The following is a 19,351-nucleotide window of genomic DNA, read 5'->3' on the forward strand; positions in this document are numbered from 1 at the left end:
ATTATGAATAATTTTGAAGTGAGACATTACAACCGACTGTAAAAATGCATAGCCTACAGAAAACAACATATTTAAAACATATTAGGTGCGTCCGATATGTCATCTCTCTCTCCGTTGAATCGATCTGCCTGATAAACCGGAGGGTTTCTCATCATTTGTATTTTGCGTCTGACTGCAGATTCAGCGCCGCTGATGCTCATACGCAATCCCTGGATAGGTGGTTGCCATGGATTCCTGGGTCACATGCGTGGGTTTCCTGTAGCCAGAAGCAGCAGAAGAAGAAGATGCTTGGACGAAAAATCCAGAGCCATTTTCATTCAAGAAAAAGAGAGGAATCGCTGTGGAGGGATTGCTGACTGGGTGGCCTGACTACACCCGTCTGCTCGTTTTGGCTTTTTTCATCCCACTGGGTGCTTTTGGTTATTTCGGATTCGCAGCAAACCGGTTTTGTCCACATTCATAGACTGATAATAGGAATGAGTATAGAAATTCCTGAAGGACTGACGGAGCTGTTACAGAGCTTTACCGTGGAAGTGTTGAGAAATCAGCCCAGGGATTTGCTCGAGTTTGCATTACAGTACTTCACCCAGCTGAAGGAAAGTGAGACCAAAGAGGCCTCTTTTGGCAATGACCAAAATTCGGCCCCAAGACCTGGAAAAGCGGTCAATTTCATTGACGAAGCCATGCAGATCGATTCGGAAAACGGAGAGGAGGACGACGACGATGACGAGGAATTCATAGGTAGGCGATCATATGTACTCTATGTCGGGAGGAAATGTGATGGTGGATTTTTTTATTCATTAGGAACAATGAGCATGTTTCGCTGTGTACACGGCTTCAGATGGAGACACATTGCTCGCGTGATGCTCCGCCACCTTGCATCCACCACGGCGCTGTCATTTGCCATATATGGTCACAGAGGGTGAAAGATGGATAATGAACGTGTCTTGTCTTCATCTGTGTAGACACGTTTGTGTGACAAGGACAGCATTCAGGCAAAGCATCTGCAAAAAAAAAAGGGGTTTGTGTTTATTTCCACACAGGCCTACCCTGCACCTCTAGGTCATTTCAATATTTCCAGTTTCAAGTGCAGGCCGGATGGGCCTTCCATGATTATGTATAAGAAAATATGACAAAGCAGACACACGTGAAAAATGAACCTCTGCTGTGATGCAAGCAATGCAAAAGATGTGTGTAAATGTATCTGGATGAATTGTGCTCCCTGAGCTGTGGTCATATGTCTCACTGTGGCCGGTGCAGTGTGGCCACAAGGTGCAGCAAGTAGCATAGCAACCCAGAGCTCTGACACAGCATCCCAATGAGGGTTGGGGTCTGCAAGGCAGCCTGCAATGGTTACATAAGGACACGCACACTGCATTCAGTCAGTAAACTAACTATAGTAGTATTTTTGGGTCATGATTGTATCATATCAAACCTCCAGTGCCTTGTCCTAATGAAATTCCAGTGAGCCTCCTTGGACAACAATGGCTGGCAGGCTATTAATGGATGAGACGTCCTATCTGATGTATATTTCATATTGAGACTTTTGTGTTAGAGCTTGGCACCTTTGCTGGGTTTTGCATTTTAATTTTGTTTCTCATTCAAAAATTAGATTCAAACGCACTTCAAAGCAGCTGTCCTCATTCAGGTTTTACCAGAAATGAATAAGGTTCCTTAATGAGCAAAGGTCTGTGTGTACGCCGCTACACATGTACCACTGATGTAGAAACACTTGTGCGTTAGGATAACCTTATCTGCATCAATGATTCACCTTTTCTGTGAGATAGATGTACTGTATCATGAAATAAAACATTCTAATACATATGTTTTGCTTTTGCAGCCCCGGTAATAAACAGATTCATCAGAAGAGCATCAGGTGAGTTATCATTCGCTGGTTGATTCAAGCATGTTCTGTCAAGAGGGAAACACTGGACTGTGTCAGTGCTGGAAACATATACAACTTCTTTGACACATGAATACGTCAGACCTGCTCCATTACAAGGGAAAATGAAGTATTTTTCCAACTTTCTTTTCTCAATGTCTTCTGCTTAATATAATCGTGCAGATTTATTAGAGTTTGTGAAACCACTCTGTCTCTAGCCGGGTTAATAATGTCAGTGAGTGACGTTGGTGAGGAGAGGAGGACAAGTACTGCTCGTAATTATAATCTCCCTCTCATGATAATAGTAACATTGTGGCTTCAACTTCATAACTGCATTAGGACTGATGCATCTGCATGTTTGACAGCCTGAATGGAAAGTATGAGCAAGTAAAGGTATTCAGTAACAGCTAAAGCATATTACTTACATTTGATCACTTCAGATTTTACCTAAACATCCTCTGCATAGGCCAAAGAAATAGCACTTGTGAATAAAATGCATTTAATAATGAATTGAAAAAGGGGTATATTTGAATTAATGTAAGAAGAATTGAACGTGTGTTATGATACAGTGCCCTGTGCAGTATGAAAGCCACCAACACACCCCTAAAGGCTCGCTCTTAAGACAAAATAAAGCTGTGTTCATTGAAAGATGTATACACAAAATGTTGCTGAATCCTTCCTGACATTTGCTGTTGTTATGATCACTTGAATATGACACTTTATGTTTTATTTAAAATATTGTTGTTTCCAAAGGTTTTGCCTTTGGGTAGACATCTTAATTTTAAGGTGAATTATGCTCTCTGTTAGAAAGTGTCGAGTTCATTCATTCGTTGATCTCTGTCATGCAGTGTGTGCTGAAGCTTTCAATCCAGATGACGATGATGAGGATAAAGAGCCAAGGGTAAACTGTCTTTCTTACCATGAAGATCCCGTCTTGGTTGATTTTTAGTATGGATTGCAGCTCTGAATATGAATCAAAGAGTCAACATATATGTATGTATATGTACTTTAAAGTGTATGCCATCATAGGCTTATATCATAAGACCCGTGTTTTAATTTACAGGTCACCCACCCTAAAACTGATGAGCAGAGACAGAGACTACAGGAAGCATGTTGGAACATTCTTCTGTTCAAGAATTTGGATGCGGTGAGTGGATTATTCCATAAACACTCTGTGCTCCTTTGGTTTGTGCTCTGCCATGTCTTAAATTACACAAAGGAGGACATGGCCCGAGGCCAGCAGATTTTTGCCCAGCTCAGTGCACTATGCATGATTTGTTAAGATGGTTATTTTAAAGTAGCTGAAACAGCACGCTGAGTGGATTCTGCATGATTGTTTTTTTTTATTTATTTGACTGATATTTTACACAGGAGGAGATGTCTCAGGTGCTGGATGCCATGTTAGAGAAATTCTTCACCGAAGGCGAGCACATCATTGATCAAGACGACGACGGGGACAACTTTTATGTTATTGAAAGGTGAGCTTTCGTGTGGCTCTCACAGCATGACTTACTTATTATTTTTTAAATCAGATCATTGATTGTTTTGTAGAACTGTAAAATGTTTATGAAATAATCTGTAAAATCAATGTTTCAAGCTGATTCAAGATTTCCGGACACACCAATATGTCTGCCATGTATTTATATTTTTCTCCGATGTTTTTTCTTTTTCATTCAGTGGGAAGTTTAACATTTTCGTGAAGATTGAAGGCACAGACAAGATGGTAGGCTGCTATGACAACCGAGGCAGCTTTGGAGAACTAGCGTTGATGTACAACACCCCCAGGGCAGCCACAATAATCGCCACCTCCCCTGGAGCCGTTTGGTGCCTAGTGAGTAAACCATTAAAGCCTCATGCAAGGGCACAGTTGGCTCCGTGCACAGGATTAAAAACCCGCTGTGCTGTTAGTTGCCATATTTAACAGTAAATATCCAGGTTGTCAGTGACAGTGTTGGCATTATTAGATGAGATCATGTGTACTTACTGCGATAACAAACTGTATGAAACCTAATGAATGCAACAGTACGTGAGAGAGCACTAATAATGCCCCTGGATATGAATACATGTTCATTAATGCATTTATTAAAGCTAATGAATGTGGAAACTGAATGTGAAAAGATATGTTTATTTATGAATGTAATACAGGCCAATTAAAAATGTTTTGTGGCCCATTCAGAGAGCTCCACTATCAGACCCGCTCAAAAAGGCAGAGTGAACCTCAGATGAACTTAACTTGTTGAGTAATCAAGTTATTCAATTATCAGAATTTAAGCTGGGGCTTTAAACACCATAATGGAAAACACAAAGTGCGATAACAAAAACTGGTACATCTAAATTAAAACAGTTTTAAAAATTGGGTCTGAAAACAGCTGTTTGTAGTTGATCTGTGAAGCAGCTTGTTTATTAATGACTCAGCAAAGGTCGTGTCCTTATACTGTGGGGAACAGCGTTGTTATGTCATCTGTGTGCAGACCGGGCAGGTTGCAGCAGTATCCCCTATTGACCCAGTACTTGTAGTTTGTGTTTGAGGTTGTGAACAAGCAGAGAGTCGTGTTCAACAGACAAGCCCCTGACATCGAGGAGGGACAGTGAGGGCCTGTGTTCAAACAGTAGTTTAACGGATTTAGGTCTGGGACATCTATCAGGCTTATTTCCACTGATACTGCTGATCACTTGGTATCATTTGAAATGGGGTTGTAATGGTTAACTTTTTGGTAACCTTGTTAGATATTAAAGCTGTGGTACACCATGTCCTTAGGCCTAGGACTGACTCTACTGACAACCAGAGGTGGAAGAGGTACTCAGACATTATACTGTACTTAAGTAAAAGGTAGTAATACCACGGTGTAAAAATACTCAAGTAAACGTCTGGTATTTTTCGGAATAATATATATTATATCGCTGGATTTTAAATAACAATCCATTTATGCACACATCATTTTAATGTGGTAGCTGGTTAATGTTAAGCTAACTTAAACAACGTTTTATCATGCCATGTACCTTATAATAATATGCCATAACTAATTTGTCAATTACATTTTTGTATTAATATTATTAACCTGGAAAGTCACTATTAACTAATCTTCTCAAATAAAGGTTGTGAGTAAATAGTACAATATTTCCTTCCCAATGATATAGGAGTAAAAGTTTACCGTAGCATAAACTTTAAAGACTCAAGTTAAGTTCAGTTAAGTACCTCAAAAAATGTACTTAAGTAAAATACTTGAGTAAATATACTACTTCCCAGCACTGCTGATAAGTTAACCTCAAGGTTAGAACTGTGTTTGCTCACTCGTTGGGACTTTATTATTCCCTAGCCAGAGGGCGCTGTGTTCATTGTTTTCTACAGAATAGTATGTAACCAGCTACTACTGCATGCTGCCATCAAACATGTTACTGGATATTATTAGAATCTAAAACATCATCCTGCTGAATGACATACAAACTAACTGAGATATTTCTAAAGATTTATCGCTTAGAGCAACAGCCTCCATGAGCACATGATTGATGCTGCTTGAATGATCCGAGTTGGTGTTATGGTTTGAAGGAGACGCTTGTCTTACTTAACAACGGGTTAACAGTGACCCCTACTGCAGAAATGTTGTTTCATAAGAGGTATTGTTTGGTTAAAGATGCCAGAACAATCTAGGGAAAATGTAAAAAAGGTCAAAATCAAAGGTGTTTTACAGGAGGAAAAAAGAGAGGGGCTTTTGAATAAATACAAAAAATACTCTGACATGTTTTTTATACGTTTTCTTTTAATCTGTGTTTCAGGATCGTCTGACATTCAGGAGAATAATAGTGAAGAACAACGCCAAGAAAAGGAGGCTGTATGAGGCCTTCATTGAAACGCTACCACTGCTTACATCGTTAGAGGTTAGGATTAGTTTGTCCTCCAATGTGAATAAAGTTGACCATGCTTTAAAAGTAACTCCATTGTTAACCACAAATATTTTCTTCCACAGCTCTCAGAGAGAATGAAGGTAGTGGACGTAATATCCACCAACGTGTACAATGATTCACAGCAGATTATTGCTCAGGTGAAGAATCTCTATGATCTGTTCTTACATTGATAATTTCACCTTCTGCTGCAATGGAGCAATAATAGATACTGAGTCACACGTTTGTATTGCAGGGTGATTTAGCAGATTCCTTCTACATTGTTGAGTCTGGCCAAGTAAGAATCACCATGAAAAGAAGCAGGGTATGTTTGACCAGTTTACCCTTTGTTATTTAAGTTTTAAAAATGTGCTTGCATATCCAATTAGGTTCATTGTGTGTTTTTCTTCCTGTCAGACGAAAAAAGATCAGGAAGATGAGGAGGTGGACATCGCCACGTGCTCTAGAGGCCAGTATTTTGGAGAGTTGGCGCTTGTCACAAACAAGCCCAGAGCTGCATCAGCCTATGCTGTGGGACGCGTCAAATGCTTGGGTATATGTTTATGATTTATTTTAAAACAATCATAACTCTAAGTCGAAACTCTCCTTAAATGATTTCTGACTCCTGTTTTATTTTTCTGTTTTGTCAGTCATTGACGTACAAGCCTTCGAGAGACTGCTGGGCCCGTGTATGGACATCATGAAGAGAAACATTGCTAACTATGAGGAGCAGCTGGTGGCCCTGTTTGGGAGTAGCACTGAGATTGAGCAACAAAGTGCATGAACAGCAATGGACCATAAATTGGTGGATGAAAAAGAGGGTTGTTGCGATGTTTCCCCCATAATCACTTAAACAGCTTTTCTTACAACAAATGTGAATATCCACTACTACATTTGTGTGTCAGATAAATATAACAGACTACGTCAGAATCCCATATGAGACGAGGTTCATTTTAGCAGAGTTGCCAGAGCGTGTTACAGTAAGCCAAAGCAGAGTTGCTTAAAGCTTGTTTGAAGTAGAATTCTCACAATTCTCACCTTAAAATGTAAGCATTTTACATTTTACCTGTCAGTGTAAGACGCATTATCTGTTTGTATATTGAACACTTTTGTTATTGCTCACCTTTTTCTCCACAGTGTTATAGTTACACCTACAGTATAATATCGTTTGTACTACATTTCTAAACATTGTTTGTGGAAATCAGATGCCAAAGCTAATTTCTTACTGGATAATGGTGAGCAAATATGTCACGATCTCTCGTCATTTTTGGCTAGAGCACTAACATTCGCGGCATGAGGTGCACTGGTACAAGTGCCACAATATGAGAAAGGATTACAATGTGTAAAAGAAGTTGATTTGATAACATATTTCACATTTTGATTACCACAGAATGTAAACTTGGCAGTACTTTAACATTTTTACAAAATATGTTTCTGTTTATCATAATGTTGAACCCCTTGAACACGTTCATAAACTTTATATCATCGTTGGTAAGTGTGTTTGTGGCTGTTAGCCTAATTCTATGCTTTTGCAAAAAACAAACTTCAGAGAGATAGCTGATAGTTTTGTAAGAGTATACAACACATTGCTATACAATTTGAAACTGAGTATTTACTGTTATTATATAGGCCCAGCTTTAATTGAATAAGTTGCCCCTCTAGACTGTAGTCATTATAGGCAGTGTCTTGAAACAATTGATTTTCCTGTGTTTTAATGTAAAATGTAGGTCATATTGTTTTTGTGTCTGTGAAACATACATTATGATTATGACATTCATTATTGCTGTCTACCTCTGCCAACAACTTTTGGAAACATATGTTCCAACGCTCCCTCTAAGCAGGAATCTAAAGGGGGTCTTCTCTCTCTCTCTCTCTCTCTCTCTCTCTCTCTCTCTCTCTCTCTCTCTCTCTCTCTCTCTCTCTCTCTCTCTTCTCTCTATTTTTAAGATTAATAATTGAAGTCTTCTGTAATTTGTCTGTGGTTTACTGCAGCTTAAACTGTCCATAGCTGGTTTAACATTGAAACATTCTGACACCCCCCCTTTGTGCAGGTAGTGCTGGTCATTTTTTAAGGCAAACCCATGATACTGGCTGAAAGTACTGTATGTTTAACTTTTCATGTCAATAAAGAACATTTTTATATTTTGCGTTTCACTTAATATTTTGTCACAATTATGGAACAGCCATACAATTCTGTAACGCATTCTTTGTATTACATTTTTCATTCAGTGTATGCATTTGTTTGAATAATGTTGTTGTAAAACAGTTACAATTGTAACTGCAATTACTCAACTGCAAGGAAAATGACTCTACATCTAGAAAGCAGACTATACTTCTTGCTGTGGTTGCAACATTGTTGATCAAAAAAATAACCATGCATTGTTCCTGTTATTGCCAATCAGCTGTTACTGGGCAGTAATAGGCATGTACTTTCATCCAATCATACGATGAAAAACAAACTAGGCCCCGCCTTCAATGTTTTTCTCAATCATGTGAACCAATAGAATTCCTGGATTCTTGTTAATGATGTTCTTATCCACCAATAGGAGGCTTTCTCTGTATGCATTCATTCCCACCCTTCGAGTTCATGCCAGAGAGTTTCTTTATGGCGACTGGTTTGGTAAGTGGAAAACAGACTACTTTTATCGAATAAATAAACGGTTTAAACGTATTTTTAACGTTAGCGTCGTGTGATTGGTGTATTTGCTGTTCTAACTCGATGTTTTAGCGGGGTTGTCACGCCTGTATTTGATCTCCAATGACATGTTGTGCTCGACAATGTTTTTTTTCGCGATGACGCTTGTTGTTTTGGTGATAACAAGCCCAACCAAAAGCTCTTCTGTGTATAAAAAACATGTCATTCATTTGGTGAAATCTGCTTTGATTCGTGTAAAAGTCTCGTTTTAAAAGCCTCTCCGTGTTTTTGTGTCATTCATTTTGAACGGGGCACTGAGGTTGCGTCATGCCTCAACTTGTTGACATTCTTTTGTTTACAGTGTTAGACCCGACAGCCTCTGGGTCTGAACACTACTGCTTTTGGGGAGTGGGGAACAGCAGGCCCAAATGCCAATCTCTCTTTTTGGACCTTTTAATACTTCTGAATCGTTATATTTACTGCAGCCTATGTAATTCGTGTCCGTGTTTACGAAGTCAAAGCGACGCTTGTCAGAGCGTGCAATGACGGTTGGAACGCACATATCCGTTAGTTCCTTCTTGTAAACTGAATCATTTGATCGTCACCTCTTTTTTGTACATATCTGTAACGATTTTTTACTTTGCATGTCGCTAAAAAACACATTGTTATATTAAAACTAAAGTATTTTCTTCCAAGCTCCAGTTTTCAAATCTTTAAAAGCCACTTTAACAGAGGAATTCCCTGCTATTTTTCACTTTTGCTACGCAGTTATGAATGAATGAGCTCTGGTACGCATGCGCCAAATCCCTTTAAGTTTATAAACAAGGCCTCCACGCAGCAGGTCACGTGACCAGCCGCAGTGGTATACTGTGTCGATTCAGAGACAAAGGATTCCCTAAAGGCTTCATACCTTCTCCATTTTAATCATGCAATATATGACGTGTCTTGCTATGATAACAGACTGTCACAGCTGTTTATGTATTTGCGCGTTCAGAAACATTTGGCTACTGTGATAATGTTTTTTAACCACTACATTAATCCGTTCAATTATGTCTTCCTGAAACCATATCACTATCAAAAACACACGTATTGCCATTCAGGCGTATGCAATCCTTTTTGAGTGGGTTAGTGATTATTTTTAAGGCAGCATTGTAAATAGGATTGGGCAGCAGTTTCACTTTAAATGTGAAAACTCACTTTTTTTCTCCCCTTTTTGTTTTGCATGAAATCAGCTGATGTTGCAGCATATGATGATGGAAGCTGAGTAAACAGACCTGCAGCCTGTTAAAGAGAGAGGAAACAGTAGAATATTGTGACAATGGACGAGTCTTTTGATCCACTCAAGTGCAACGAGGACCTGCCTTCCTCACCTGCATGCCACATGGAATATGGTAACATCCCAACACAGTGAAATCACATTTTACACTGGCCTTTTCCAAATATTAATAATCAGATTTGCGATTCATTTATGTTGTCCATTGGTTTGAGAATATTACGAATACAATCTGATTCCTGATTTTGAAATCTGGATTTATACTGATCTATATGGCATTAAGTCCTCATCTTGGTATTTGGAAAAATAAACCGATATTATTTTTTAGACCAAACAACTAATCAAATATTCGAGAAAGGTATTGACAGATTTATACACAATGAAAATAAATGTTAGTCACAGTCCTGGGATCATGAATTTGATCATTGACTTCTCCCCAGATGACCTGCCGGAGCTGCAGGAGGTGGAGGAGGACCAGAGGTCTCTAGGGATATTTCAGGTTGGAGCAGGAGTGTCCCACCAGGAGCTCAGCAGCTCACCCAGCACCAACTGGCTGGCTGAGCTGGCTAACATTGCCACCAATCCTAAAACCTCCCTGCTAAAGAGCGCCCCCCTCAAGAGGTTTGTACTGTGGCAAGATAGTATGAAAATCAAAAGTCTGATGAGCATATTCAGGGATATAAACACAGAGAAGTGTACAACCCCTGTAAAACATGATTACACTGCTTCCGCTGGGGGGTGCTCCACATAGCAGGACTGTCGAGTTAGTCACATCATTTAGAAAATGTGTTACGAAATTCTGTACATTTTTCAGCAATCAATAAAGTGAATAGCTTTCTGTCCCTGTCTTACTGTCTAAACCCTGCTTCTGCTGAACAACTGAATCACCTTTTAGCTGTCTGTAGATTATTAAAAACACAAATATTAAGTATCAACAGTGACCAAATAAATGTGAATGATATTGTCTTTTTTTTCCAGATCATCACCAGTCCACATCAGTAATAGTTTACATTCCTACGCTCGCCCCCCATTAGCCAGCAGTGCCCCCATCCCGTCCAGAGGCTACCTCAGGGAGCGCAGGCGTGTCAGGGTAACCCTTCACTTCAGTCAACATTGTAAACTTAAGATTCAACCATAAATTGTGTATTACATGTAAGCTAATGTCATTTTTTCACGTTATTTTTTAATATACAATAGGCCAGCAGTGAGTCCGAATCTGGAGTTTTCTCAATGTCCTCCTCTTTTTCTGATGATGAAGACATGGCCTGGTCTCACTCCTGGCCCTCCACAGCCTGGCATTGCTTCCTTAAAGGTGAAAACACAAACTCATTTACAAACGGTATTCCACCAGTGCATGCAGACACGTTCAAGTGAAACCTGAGCTTTTCTAAAGAACATCTGAGAATTATGACTCATAGCTTTACCAGAATCCACAGTCATTACAGTCATTAGTCGTGTTTTCTTCAAACTGTTTAATGTTTAAACGGTAATGTGCAAATGTAACCCACACATTTTTTTATTTCAGACTTGAGAACATTTTTCTTTTCTATCTTTCATTGAAACTTGTCAGAACTGTTTGTGAACAGACCTGTAATTAGTATTGTAAAAAAGTACTGATTGCATTTGAACTGCGCTGCCCTCAAAGTTTGCTAATAATAACCAAAAATGAAATAAAAACAGTTTTGGACAGAAGCTTTAGAGGTTCTGACAACACATAGTTCAATCCTCACTCTACAACTGCTACAAAAATGTGTAAAGAAATTCTGACCCCTGGTGTCCAAAGAGCAGTATTGCAATCTTTTCCAGAATTCTCTTTTCTGTATCAACACTGCTTATTCATCATGTCACATTGTTGTGTTTTCATTCAGGAACTCGCCTGCGCTTCCACCGAGGTCCGAATGTGGAGTGGCAGGACGCGGATGAACTGGGGGATTCTGATGAGGACACAGACGATGAAACCATGAGGCCATCCTCCTTCTCTTTAAAGGTAGGCAACAAACCGTAAGCTATTTAACATGAATCGGCTGGAATAGTTTCCCGCTTTGTGCTCCTCATGTTTAGTTTTCAGGGATGCAAACACATTTATGCTGAACAAAAGATTGTACTACCTGATTTAAAAAACATGCAATCTTTTTCCAATCACCTAAGCCCGATAGGCAACCTAAAAAATGCCGGACTGACAGATTATTGGATCCAAACACATTCTTACAGCTTAACATGAATAAAACTGAATTCTTTATGTTGGCCCCCAAAAACAGCAGCAGGAAATGAATCCATATTTCGCAACCTTAAAGCCAGAGAGCAGGCACAAAACTAGAGATTCATTCTGGGTGTCAGACTTAATTTAGAAAATAACATCAGTCATTCAAAGATTATCAAGCTACTGCTTAAGAAATTCGAAAGTATTCGTTCAACATGTGATTGTTTACGCTTTAATGTTGAACCGATGACTGCAAAAGTCTTTTCACTGCATTATCAAAACATTCAACAGTTGAACTTCAACTCGTACAACATTAATAGTTCAGCTCCCCAGTTTATTTCGGACCTGCTCACAGACGATTCCCCATCAGCCATCTCCGGTCTCCAGACTGTGCCGTTTAGGTTAAACCCAGATTTAGATCAGGCACTGGGGAAGGGGCTTTTAGTTACTGTGGCCTCCACCTTGAGAGTGCCTTGCCTGAAGAGCTGCAGTCTGTAAACACTGCATGTAGATTCAAAGTTAAGCTCAAATCTTTCAGATTCTTCTAAGTAAAATTGGGTTTAGGTCTTTGTAATGAACATGCTTTTTAAATACACCTGCCTTGCTTGCCTTCTTGTTGGTTTTACCTATTAATATTTAAGAAGCATGGCTGTTCCTGACTGATCGAACCCTTTGTAATTCATTTGCATCCCTCAGGATTGCTGACTGCTAGTAAAGTGAAGTGCATGATTCCTTGTGATGTCAGTAGTCAAGAAAACGGCTTTTAATGACCACAAGGTGGCAGCAAAGCTAAAGGTAGAGGAAGAGAAACTGAGTGTATGACTGAAGACTGCCTTGTTGATTCGCAGAGGTCTCATTTAGTATAATGGACGGGAAAGCTGTTATTACAGCAATCCACTCTGGTGGCGAGTTAAGCTACTTCCTCATTGTGCAAAAACATTTCTCTCATTGGTCTTTTGCTTCTTTCACAGAGATACGGTTCAGAGGGGATGAAGTTGGTGAGCCATGAAGAGACAATGTCTTTTGGCCAGGCTGTCCTCAAACTGACCTTTGACCCCGGCTCACCTGAGGAGGGCCTTTTGACAGCCGAATGCCGATTGGATCACCCATTTTTTGTCAAAAAAAGAGGTAAAACAAGAACTTAGAAGTTAATATATGTTAACAATAAATACAAATATTGATATTTTTTTACATTCATATATTTATTGATTTAATTGAAATATGAGAAATGTGTTTTTTTCTTAATGGAAAAACTCCTTTTGGTTTATATTTAAATAAACAGCTGTATGACTAGAACTGTTCTAAAATGTACCTTCTGTGTTTTTCAGGGTGGTGTTCCTTTTATCCGAGCCTCACCGTGGTGCATCATGGGATCCCTTGTTACGAGATGCAGGTGGGCAACGTGTGCCTCCCCCCAAACCACCCAGAAGCCATCAACTGCGATGACTCTGTTGTCTTTGACACCTTCAGAAGGTACAATAATATGATCTTGCTTTATGCAATGAAGAGACTTACTATAGTAGATATCATTCTTTTTGTATAACAATTCATCAAATGAGAATATGACGGGGGTCTTGGGGATTCATCTACAGGTACAATGATTATTCTTCTGCTTTTAGCAACTATATTTTTGCCTCTTGGGTACGGCCAAATGCAGCCTAACTTCTTTAGCATAACATCAAATTAAGTTAAAGTATTCTTTAATAAAGTAATTATAACTTCCCAAAAATTGTAACCATAAAATAGTAAATTCTTGGATTGCAGCCTTCTTGTACACATTCCTTGTCTAATCATCATCTTTTACAAATACTACAAACTGTTTGTAGCAACATTTAATGCGGTTTGCAAAACATAAATGACTAAAAAGTCCAATCTTTTCAAAACAAAATACAGTACACTGTATTTTTTTGAAATGCATTTTTATCGACAAATATGACATTTTCAGATACTATTTGTGTCAGACAGCCCATATAGACACAACAAACTAAACTAATAACACAATATGAACAGCTATCTTTACTCTCCCTTGTGTCCTCCTGCAGCTATGACTTCACCCCCCTGGACTCCTCGGCAGTGTACGTCCTGAGCAGCATGGCCCGGCAGCGCAGGACGTCTCTGTCCAGCAGCGGCGCCGTCAGTCCGGACTGTGACAAGCTGGAGCACTCCGGCTCCCCTCAGTCCTCCACCGGAAAATCCAACAAGAGCAACACCTCAGTGACAGCCACTGTTGCCACGCCTACAAAATGCAAGCGTCCAATGAATGCCTTCATGCTCTTCGCCAAGAAGTACAGAGTAGAGTACACACATATGTATCCTGGGAAGGACAACAGGTACGCAAACAGCCATTGTGATTCCTTTCTATATCACTGTGGCACATCTTCAGGTGTCCACATTAGCATTTCTGTTAAATGAAAGCTCTCCACATTGAGCCCAGGAAGTGGAAATGATGAGGAAGTAGTTTAATATGACTGTACCGTCACAGTACAGTCTCATTGTGCAATGGGATGTTTAAGATCCCATGAGCAATGCATTTATCTCCAAACGAGCGCCGGACCAATTTATGAAGCCAATCTCCTCCCAGACACTTTGGTTTCCCCGCGTGGGAAATAAAAGAGCTCCCTTCCACCTAGAGAATATTTTAATTTGATGGTGTTGTTTTTCTTTCAAATGATACCATTCTACCGTAGGATTATCGTTAAACTTCAACTTCAATCTAACGATATTCTCTTGGACCATTAAACATGTATATTCATTTGTATGAATCCATTTGTCATTTAAAGCCACAGGTCCCATATTCAGCACCTGAGGTGGAACATCTGGCCTTAAGGGGCCAACATTTCTTTATTAGATATTATACTGACTTATCTTTTACGATTTGGTTACCCTCTATTATTACTTTTTTGCCCTTATCTTTTCAACATTTTATGCAATTTAAGTGTCATACAATGAGTTTTATAGATTTTGATCAGGACATTTTGATTGCATACTGTACAATGATACACATTTCATTTCATTTTCAGTATAATAACCGTTAACAAAACATGTCTCTATAAACACACCATTGGCAGAAAAGGAGCAGGGAGAAGAAAATAATCTTATGTGACCTGCCCCTTTCTAAAAACAAACAAACAAAATAGATGGTCTGTCTTTCATATTTATTTTTCACAGCCAAACATAACAGAATCTTAGGATAATAAGAGAGACACAAAAAAATACTTATTTCCCACTTGACAATGACTATTCCATTCTTCTGTTTCTTTTCCTGAATATACTGATCTAAACGATAGCTTGGGTTGAAAATATAAAAGCGCACAATATTCATTTTCTCCCAAAAATAAAAAAGCAAAGTCCTTCTAAGAGAATTCAATCAGGAGAGACGGTTTTGAAGGAAGAAAACATATTTATTGCCAGGAATACACAAATGAATGTAATGGAGTTTTGGCGATTAGCCCCCGTTGTGAAGGGAGTATAATTCGGGAGGGGAAAACCAATCCAATGAAACCCCCCCGGGGTCTAGACACACTGGTGGTGGTGAATGGATAATTGGGGTCGGTCTGAAGGGGAGGGGCTTAGCTTGACCCTGGACTCAGAGGGACAGGAGGTGAAAAGGGGTGGAGGAGGGTTGCGTCGAGTCACCTGAAATGACAGCCGTTAGAGGGGAGAGCAGATTTAAAAGGTGATGGGCTTGTGAGAATAGAGCGAAGTGATTGGTTAAGCTGGGGAGTGACGCCCCCGATCACTTATTGAGAGGAGAGAGAGAAGTATCATAGGAATAGTAAATGGATTAGTCAAGACGGTCTTCCTGGTTGAACTTGCGCCGAGCTTCATTAGTCTGGGAAAGGCCAGCACTTTATCTTCTGTCTCTCACCTTACACTCACAGAGCCATTAGTGTCATCCTGGGTGACAAGTGGAAGAAGATGAAGAATGAGGAGCGGAGGCTGTACACCATGGAGGCCAAAGTCCTGGCTGAGGAGCAGAAAAGAATCAACCCAGACTGCTGGAAACGTAAAAGAACCAACTCGGTAAGGAACAACGTACATATCCAATCTGTAAATATTACATTATATTCACCCAGTCTTTGGTTTCAATCATGTGTCCGCCCTAATGGCTGATGTCTTCCTCCAAAGGGCTCCCAGCAGACCTAGAGAATCCCCCAGAATCCCCGGCTGCAGGTGCTTTGACATGCTTGAAGTGCTGGACAGAGTCCGACGGACCGCTTGATGCCTCCTTGCCCTCTCGACCCTTGACACCCGACTGTGACGCAGAGTTCACTCGCTTTTTGTAACCTTGAAGCATTATTAGAGACAACCCAGAATTATGAACTATAAACAAAACATGTAATCTAGTCACTAATGGTGCATATATTTTCCTATATCTTTAATGTCAAAGGCTTCTTATTCCCCTGATAAGAACTTCCTCATGTATTTCAGGTTATTTTATATTCAAGGTTGATACAAATTGAGAGCATGTGGTGCTATGCTTCAGTGTAAAAGGAGCACTAAACGACAAGTGTGTATTTATAACTGTAAAAAGGGGAATTCTAGCAACATTTTTCACAACTTTTCAAATTGATTATATTTGTAAAAGTCAATATATTGCATCCTTTAATGCATTTTTATAATACAGTATATTCTGCAGCTGAACTTTTGCCAACAGTTTGAGATGCTGCCCTGCCATGTCTGTAGACTTTAGCCCAGCCACTCGGCCATATGACGCTTCAGCATGTGGTGGAGGGCTTACACTCAGTCACAAAGCACTTCAGACCTTCGCTCTAAGTGTTTCTTTTGCACTTTATATAACAATGTAACCTAATCATATACAGCCATTGTATACAAGTGGAAACCATTTGTTTCTTACAGCTAGTATCTTGACAGTTAGCCGTTTGACACAATCATGGCCCAGTAGCCGTGTTCTGCTTCCAGGTTGAATTTGAAAGTGCTTTGTTCATAATGTACAGGTCTCACAGCCCCAACAACCTCTTGCACAAAATATCCTTGTATCATATTATAAATACTTTTTTTTAAACTTGCATCTTATACAAGTGTTTGGTTCTTTTCAAAAACTGTAATCACAACCTGCCGGGGTGCTTGTCCTTGTGTTTGAATACATGTTCAAATGTGTTTGCCTGTCTTTTTCTTTTGAATAATAAGCATTATTATTGTGCCACTCATGAACAAGTGGTTTAAGGGAAACGCTGAACCACACGCATGTTTCATCTCAAGCTTTAAGAGCCCTTGAATATCCACTGATCCAAACATCGGACCTGTAAAGCCCGATGTTTCCAGGTTACTCACTTGAAGTGTTTTATTTTTCTGTTTCTTTCTGCCTCACAAAAACAACATGCGTATACTGTATGCTAACAACGCCTCTGAAGGAGCAATGGTTCTGAAGCAACACTATTCACTCCAGACCTGAATGAGGACAACGTTAAAGGTCTTAATTGAATGTTATACTCACTGGAACATGGGTCTATCCCCCTGGAGATGAGAGGGGTCTGAAAGCAAATGAAAGAACACATTATCATAAGCTTTCAACTAGTGGAGACCATGTTCCAGAGGAAGACTTCACAAGTGATGTTGTACAAGATATTCATGTTCCTTACAGCTTGCACAGGCACAATGAAATGATTAAAAACAACAATTGGGAACTGCAATAGTATTATGGTCAATTTTAGGTCATTATTTACATTGTAAGAGCCAGAGGGCGCCATCTCCCCATTTTTCCTTATTAGAAGACATGCTGCTTTACCCCCCCCCCCCCTATCATATTTTAGATTTTTTTTTGTTTTGATTTTGATATACTTGGGGAAATTGTTTCTCTGCATTTGACCCATCCTGGTGTTAGGAGCAGTGGGCTGCCATTTTGAACGGCGCCCGGGGAGCAGTGTTGGGAACGGTGCCTTGCTCAGGGACACCTCGGTAGCACTTGGTCTTGCCGGGACTTGAACTGGTGACCTTCCAGTTACCAAGCCAAGTCCCTATCGACTTCGCCACCACCGCCATATAAACACCTCCTATCTCAATCTTCTCTTAGATAAAAGATACACATAGATAAAATGACATAAGCTCAACAGACAGATAACATTAATAATACTGCAAGTGTGCTGTGGGGAAAATAATAATACGTTGCGTTTATATCAAATAGAAGTAGCCTTACTATGATGTTGAAAAAACTCAAATGAACATCTCTGAAACGATTCATGGACATTGGAAAGTTATTATTTGTCTGAAATGTATGAATATCTTGAGGGCACTGCTTGTCTCCAAGTAGGAACATTTACATTTGAGAATATGAGATTCATAGCCGTGTATGCCTCATGAAATAACAATGATCAACACCCGGCAAGCCTCTCACGCAAAGAAATCTAATTATAGCATTTCCATAACAGGCCTCTCCAAAACGATCCGAGATGAATACTTAATGGTGGATTTGAGGACATGGGAAGTTGTGTCGACTACGCTTCTGGCTCAACACCATTGTGAGCTTTAATGGAGGACCAATGAATAAAGTGGTTATGGCGGTCAGACATTAAAAGCATTTTTCAAATCATGTCACAGTTTTGTAAATGAAAAACACGTGTCGCTGTCAGGAGGAACACAACATGAAGCATTCATGACCTTCACTGTACATTTGATTTGTGACGGCTGCTGTGCTGAGGATTACATTTAAATAATAAAAACATATCTGCACCACAACAGGCTCTGAATCTAAGATGTGGCAAGTTGGAGTGTTCTTTAAAAATCATGAATTGATGACTTAAATATGGCAAAAATATAGCAATCATCTAATGAATTCTACATCACTGGGTGGCATTCTGCTGAGAAAGGTGTCATTTAGATCAAATGGCTTGCATTTATGCATAAGGCTCTTTTGACAGGGACAATTAAAGAGGACCTGAATACTAAAATGAACAATTAGAATGGAGAGAAACAGACAGGGATCATCACTGCTGGCGTCCTCTTGAATCAGGCGCTGCACCTTAATCAAGGCTTTCTAATTAAGGGCAATTATCTTCAGCAATTCACTGAAAGAGCGCCGACTCGGTGTCTTTGTTACAGAGAGGTGTTTGTGTAAGGCAGTCATCTCTAAATGGGATTGTGTTATGGATACATGCGTTGGTTTTAATAGATTATGCTGTTGTTAAAATGATTCCCATAATTGCTTTACAATTGTTCGTTCGATCTGTTCAAGAAAACGTGTTTTGCCTTTTGTTGCAATAGAAAATAAAAAAAAAGGTGTTCAATTCAGACAGTACATTTCTTAAATCAGATCCTCCATCACTTGAGCACATGTAACATAACATACTTCTCTTTGCATGCTCATTATTTATTACCAGATCCCTGAGCAAGATACTGTGTCAAGTTAGGGAGAAGGAGCTGATATTTAAAGAGACTGCAGGAAAAATAAATAAAATGTGAGAAGTGGATTTATTTTCTCTCCCTTTCAACCATCACTGACAAGACATCTGAAGAGAGAGGAAT

At 39.6% G+C, this 19,351-nt stretch overlaps 2 protein-coding genes and 2 long non-coding RNA genes across 4 annotated transcripts in view; 2 read left to right on the plus strand and 2 right to left on the minus strand.

Annotated features, from left to right (window-relative positions):
* Positions 1–200: 200 nt before the first annotated feature.
* prkar2b (protein kinase cAMP-dependent type II regulatory subunit beta) lies at positions 201–7,903 on the plus strand. The gene is made up of 11 exons (XM_079681105.1): positions 201–741; positions 1,841–1,876; positions 2,731–2,783; positions 2,946–3,029; positions 3,254–3,360; positions 3,560–3,713; positions 5,657–5,758; positions 5,848–5,922; positions 6,018–6,086; positions 6,179–6,314; positions 6,412–7,903. Exons 1-11 carry the CDS (start codon positions 477–479, stop codon positions 6,543–6,545), a joined length of 1,215 nt encoding a protein of 404 aa, XP_079537231.1. The 5' UTR covers positions 201–476; the 3' UTR covers positions 6,546–7,903.
* Positions 7,904–8,248: 345 nt separating this feature from the next.
* hbp1 (HMG-box transcription factor 1) lies at positions 8,249–16,899 on the plus strand. The gene is made up of 11 exons (XM_079680777.1): positions 8,249–8,381; positions 9,629–9,787; positions 10,110–10,290; positions 10,648–10,759; positions 10,867–10,981; positions 11,538–11,656; positions 12,841–12,997; positions 13,198–13,342; positions 13,912–14,199; positions 15,751–15,892; positions 15,998–16,899. The coding sequence occupies exons 2-11, from the start codon at positions 9,715–9,717 to the stop codon at positions 16,013–16,015; spliced, it is 1,350 nt and encodes a 449-aa protein (XP_079536903.1). The 5' UTR covers positions 8,249–8,381; positions 9,629–9,714; the 3' UTR covers positions 16,016–16,899.
* LOC307039030 lies at positions 15,250–15,869 on the minus strand. The gene is made up of 2 exons (XR_013808115.1): positions 15,738–15,869; positions 15,250–15,505 (listed from the first exon to the last, which is right to left on the minus strand). It is a non-coding gene; the product is annotated as an uncharacterized lncRNA (long non-coding RNA).
* Positions 16,431–19,351, minus strand: part of LOC307039031 — a 69,336-nt gene continuing 66,415 nt past the window's right edge. Inside the window, exon 2 of the long non-coding RNA XR_013808116.1 lies at positions 16,431–17,364. This is a non-coding gene — a long non-coding RNA (uncharacterized lncRNA). The remainder of the gene's footprint in view (positions 17,365–19,351) is intronic.

Source organism: Notothenia rossii, assembly GCF_949606895.1.
Source record: "Notothenia rossii genome assembly, chromosome: 5".
Taxonomy (NCBI): domain Eukaryota; kingdom Metazoa; phylum Chordata; class Actinopteri; order Perciformes; family Nototheniidae; genus Notothenia; species Notothenia rossii.

Excerpts from the sequence above, each read along its gene's own strand:
- prkar2b (XM_079681105.1), top strand. The coding sequence starts at position 477 with ATGAGTATAGAAATTCCTGAAGGACTGACGGAGCTGTTACAGAGCTTT. Across the intron at positions 3,030-3,253 it reads TGTTCAAGAATTTGGATGCG|GAGGAGATGTCTCAGGTGCT; the intron begins GTGAGTGGATTA and ends TATTTTACACAG. Across the intron at positions 3,361-3,559 it reads AACTTTTATGTTATTGAAAG|TGGGAAGTTTAACATTTTCG; the intron begins GTGAGCTTTCGT and ends TTTTTCATTCAG.
- hbp1 (XM_079680777.1), top strand. The coding sequence starts at position 9,715 with ATGGACGAGTCTTTTGATCCACTCAAGTGCAACGAGGACCTGCCTTCC. Across the intron at positions 9,788-10,109 it reads TGCATGCCACATGGAATATG|ATGACCTGCCGGAGCTGCAG; the intron begins GTAACATCCCAA and ends ACTTCTCCCCAG. Across the intron at positions 12,998-13,197 it reads ATTTTTTGTCAAAAAAAGAG|GGTGGTGTTCCTTTTATCCG; the intron begins GTAAAACAAGAA and ends TGTGTTTTTCAG.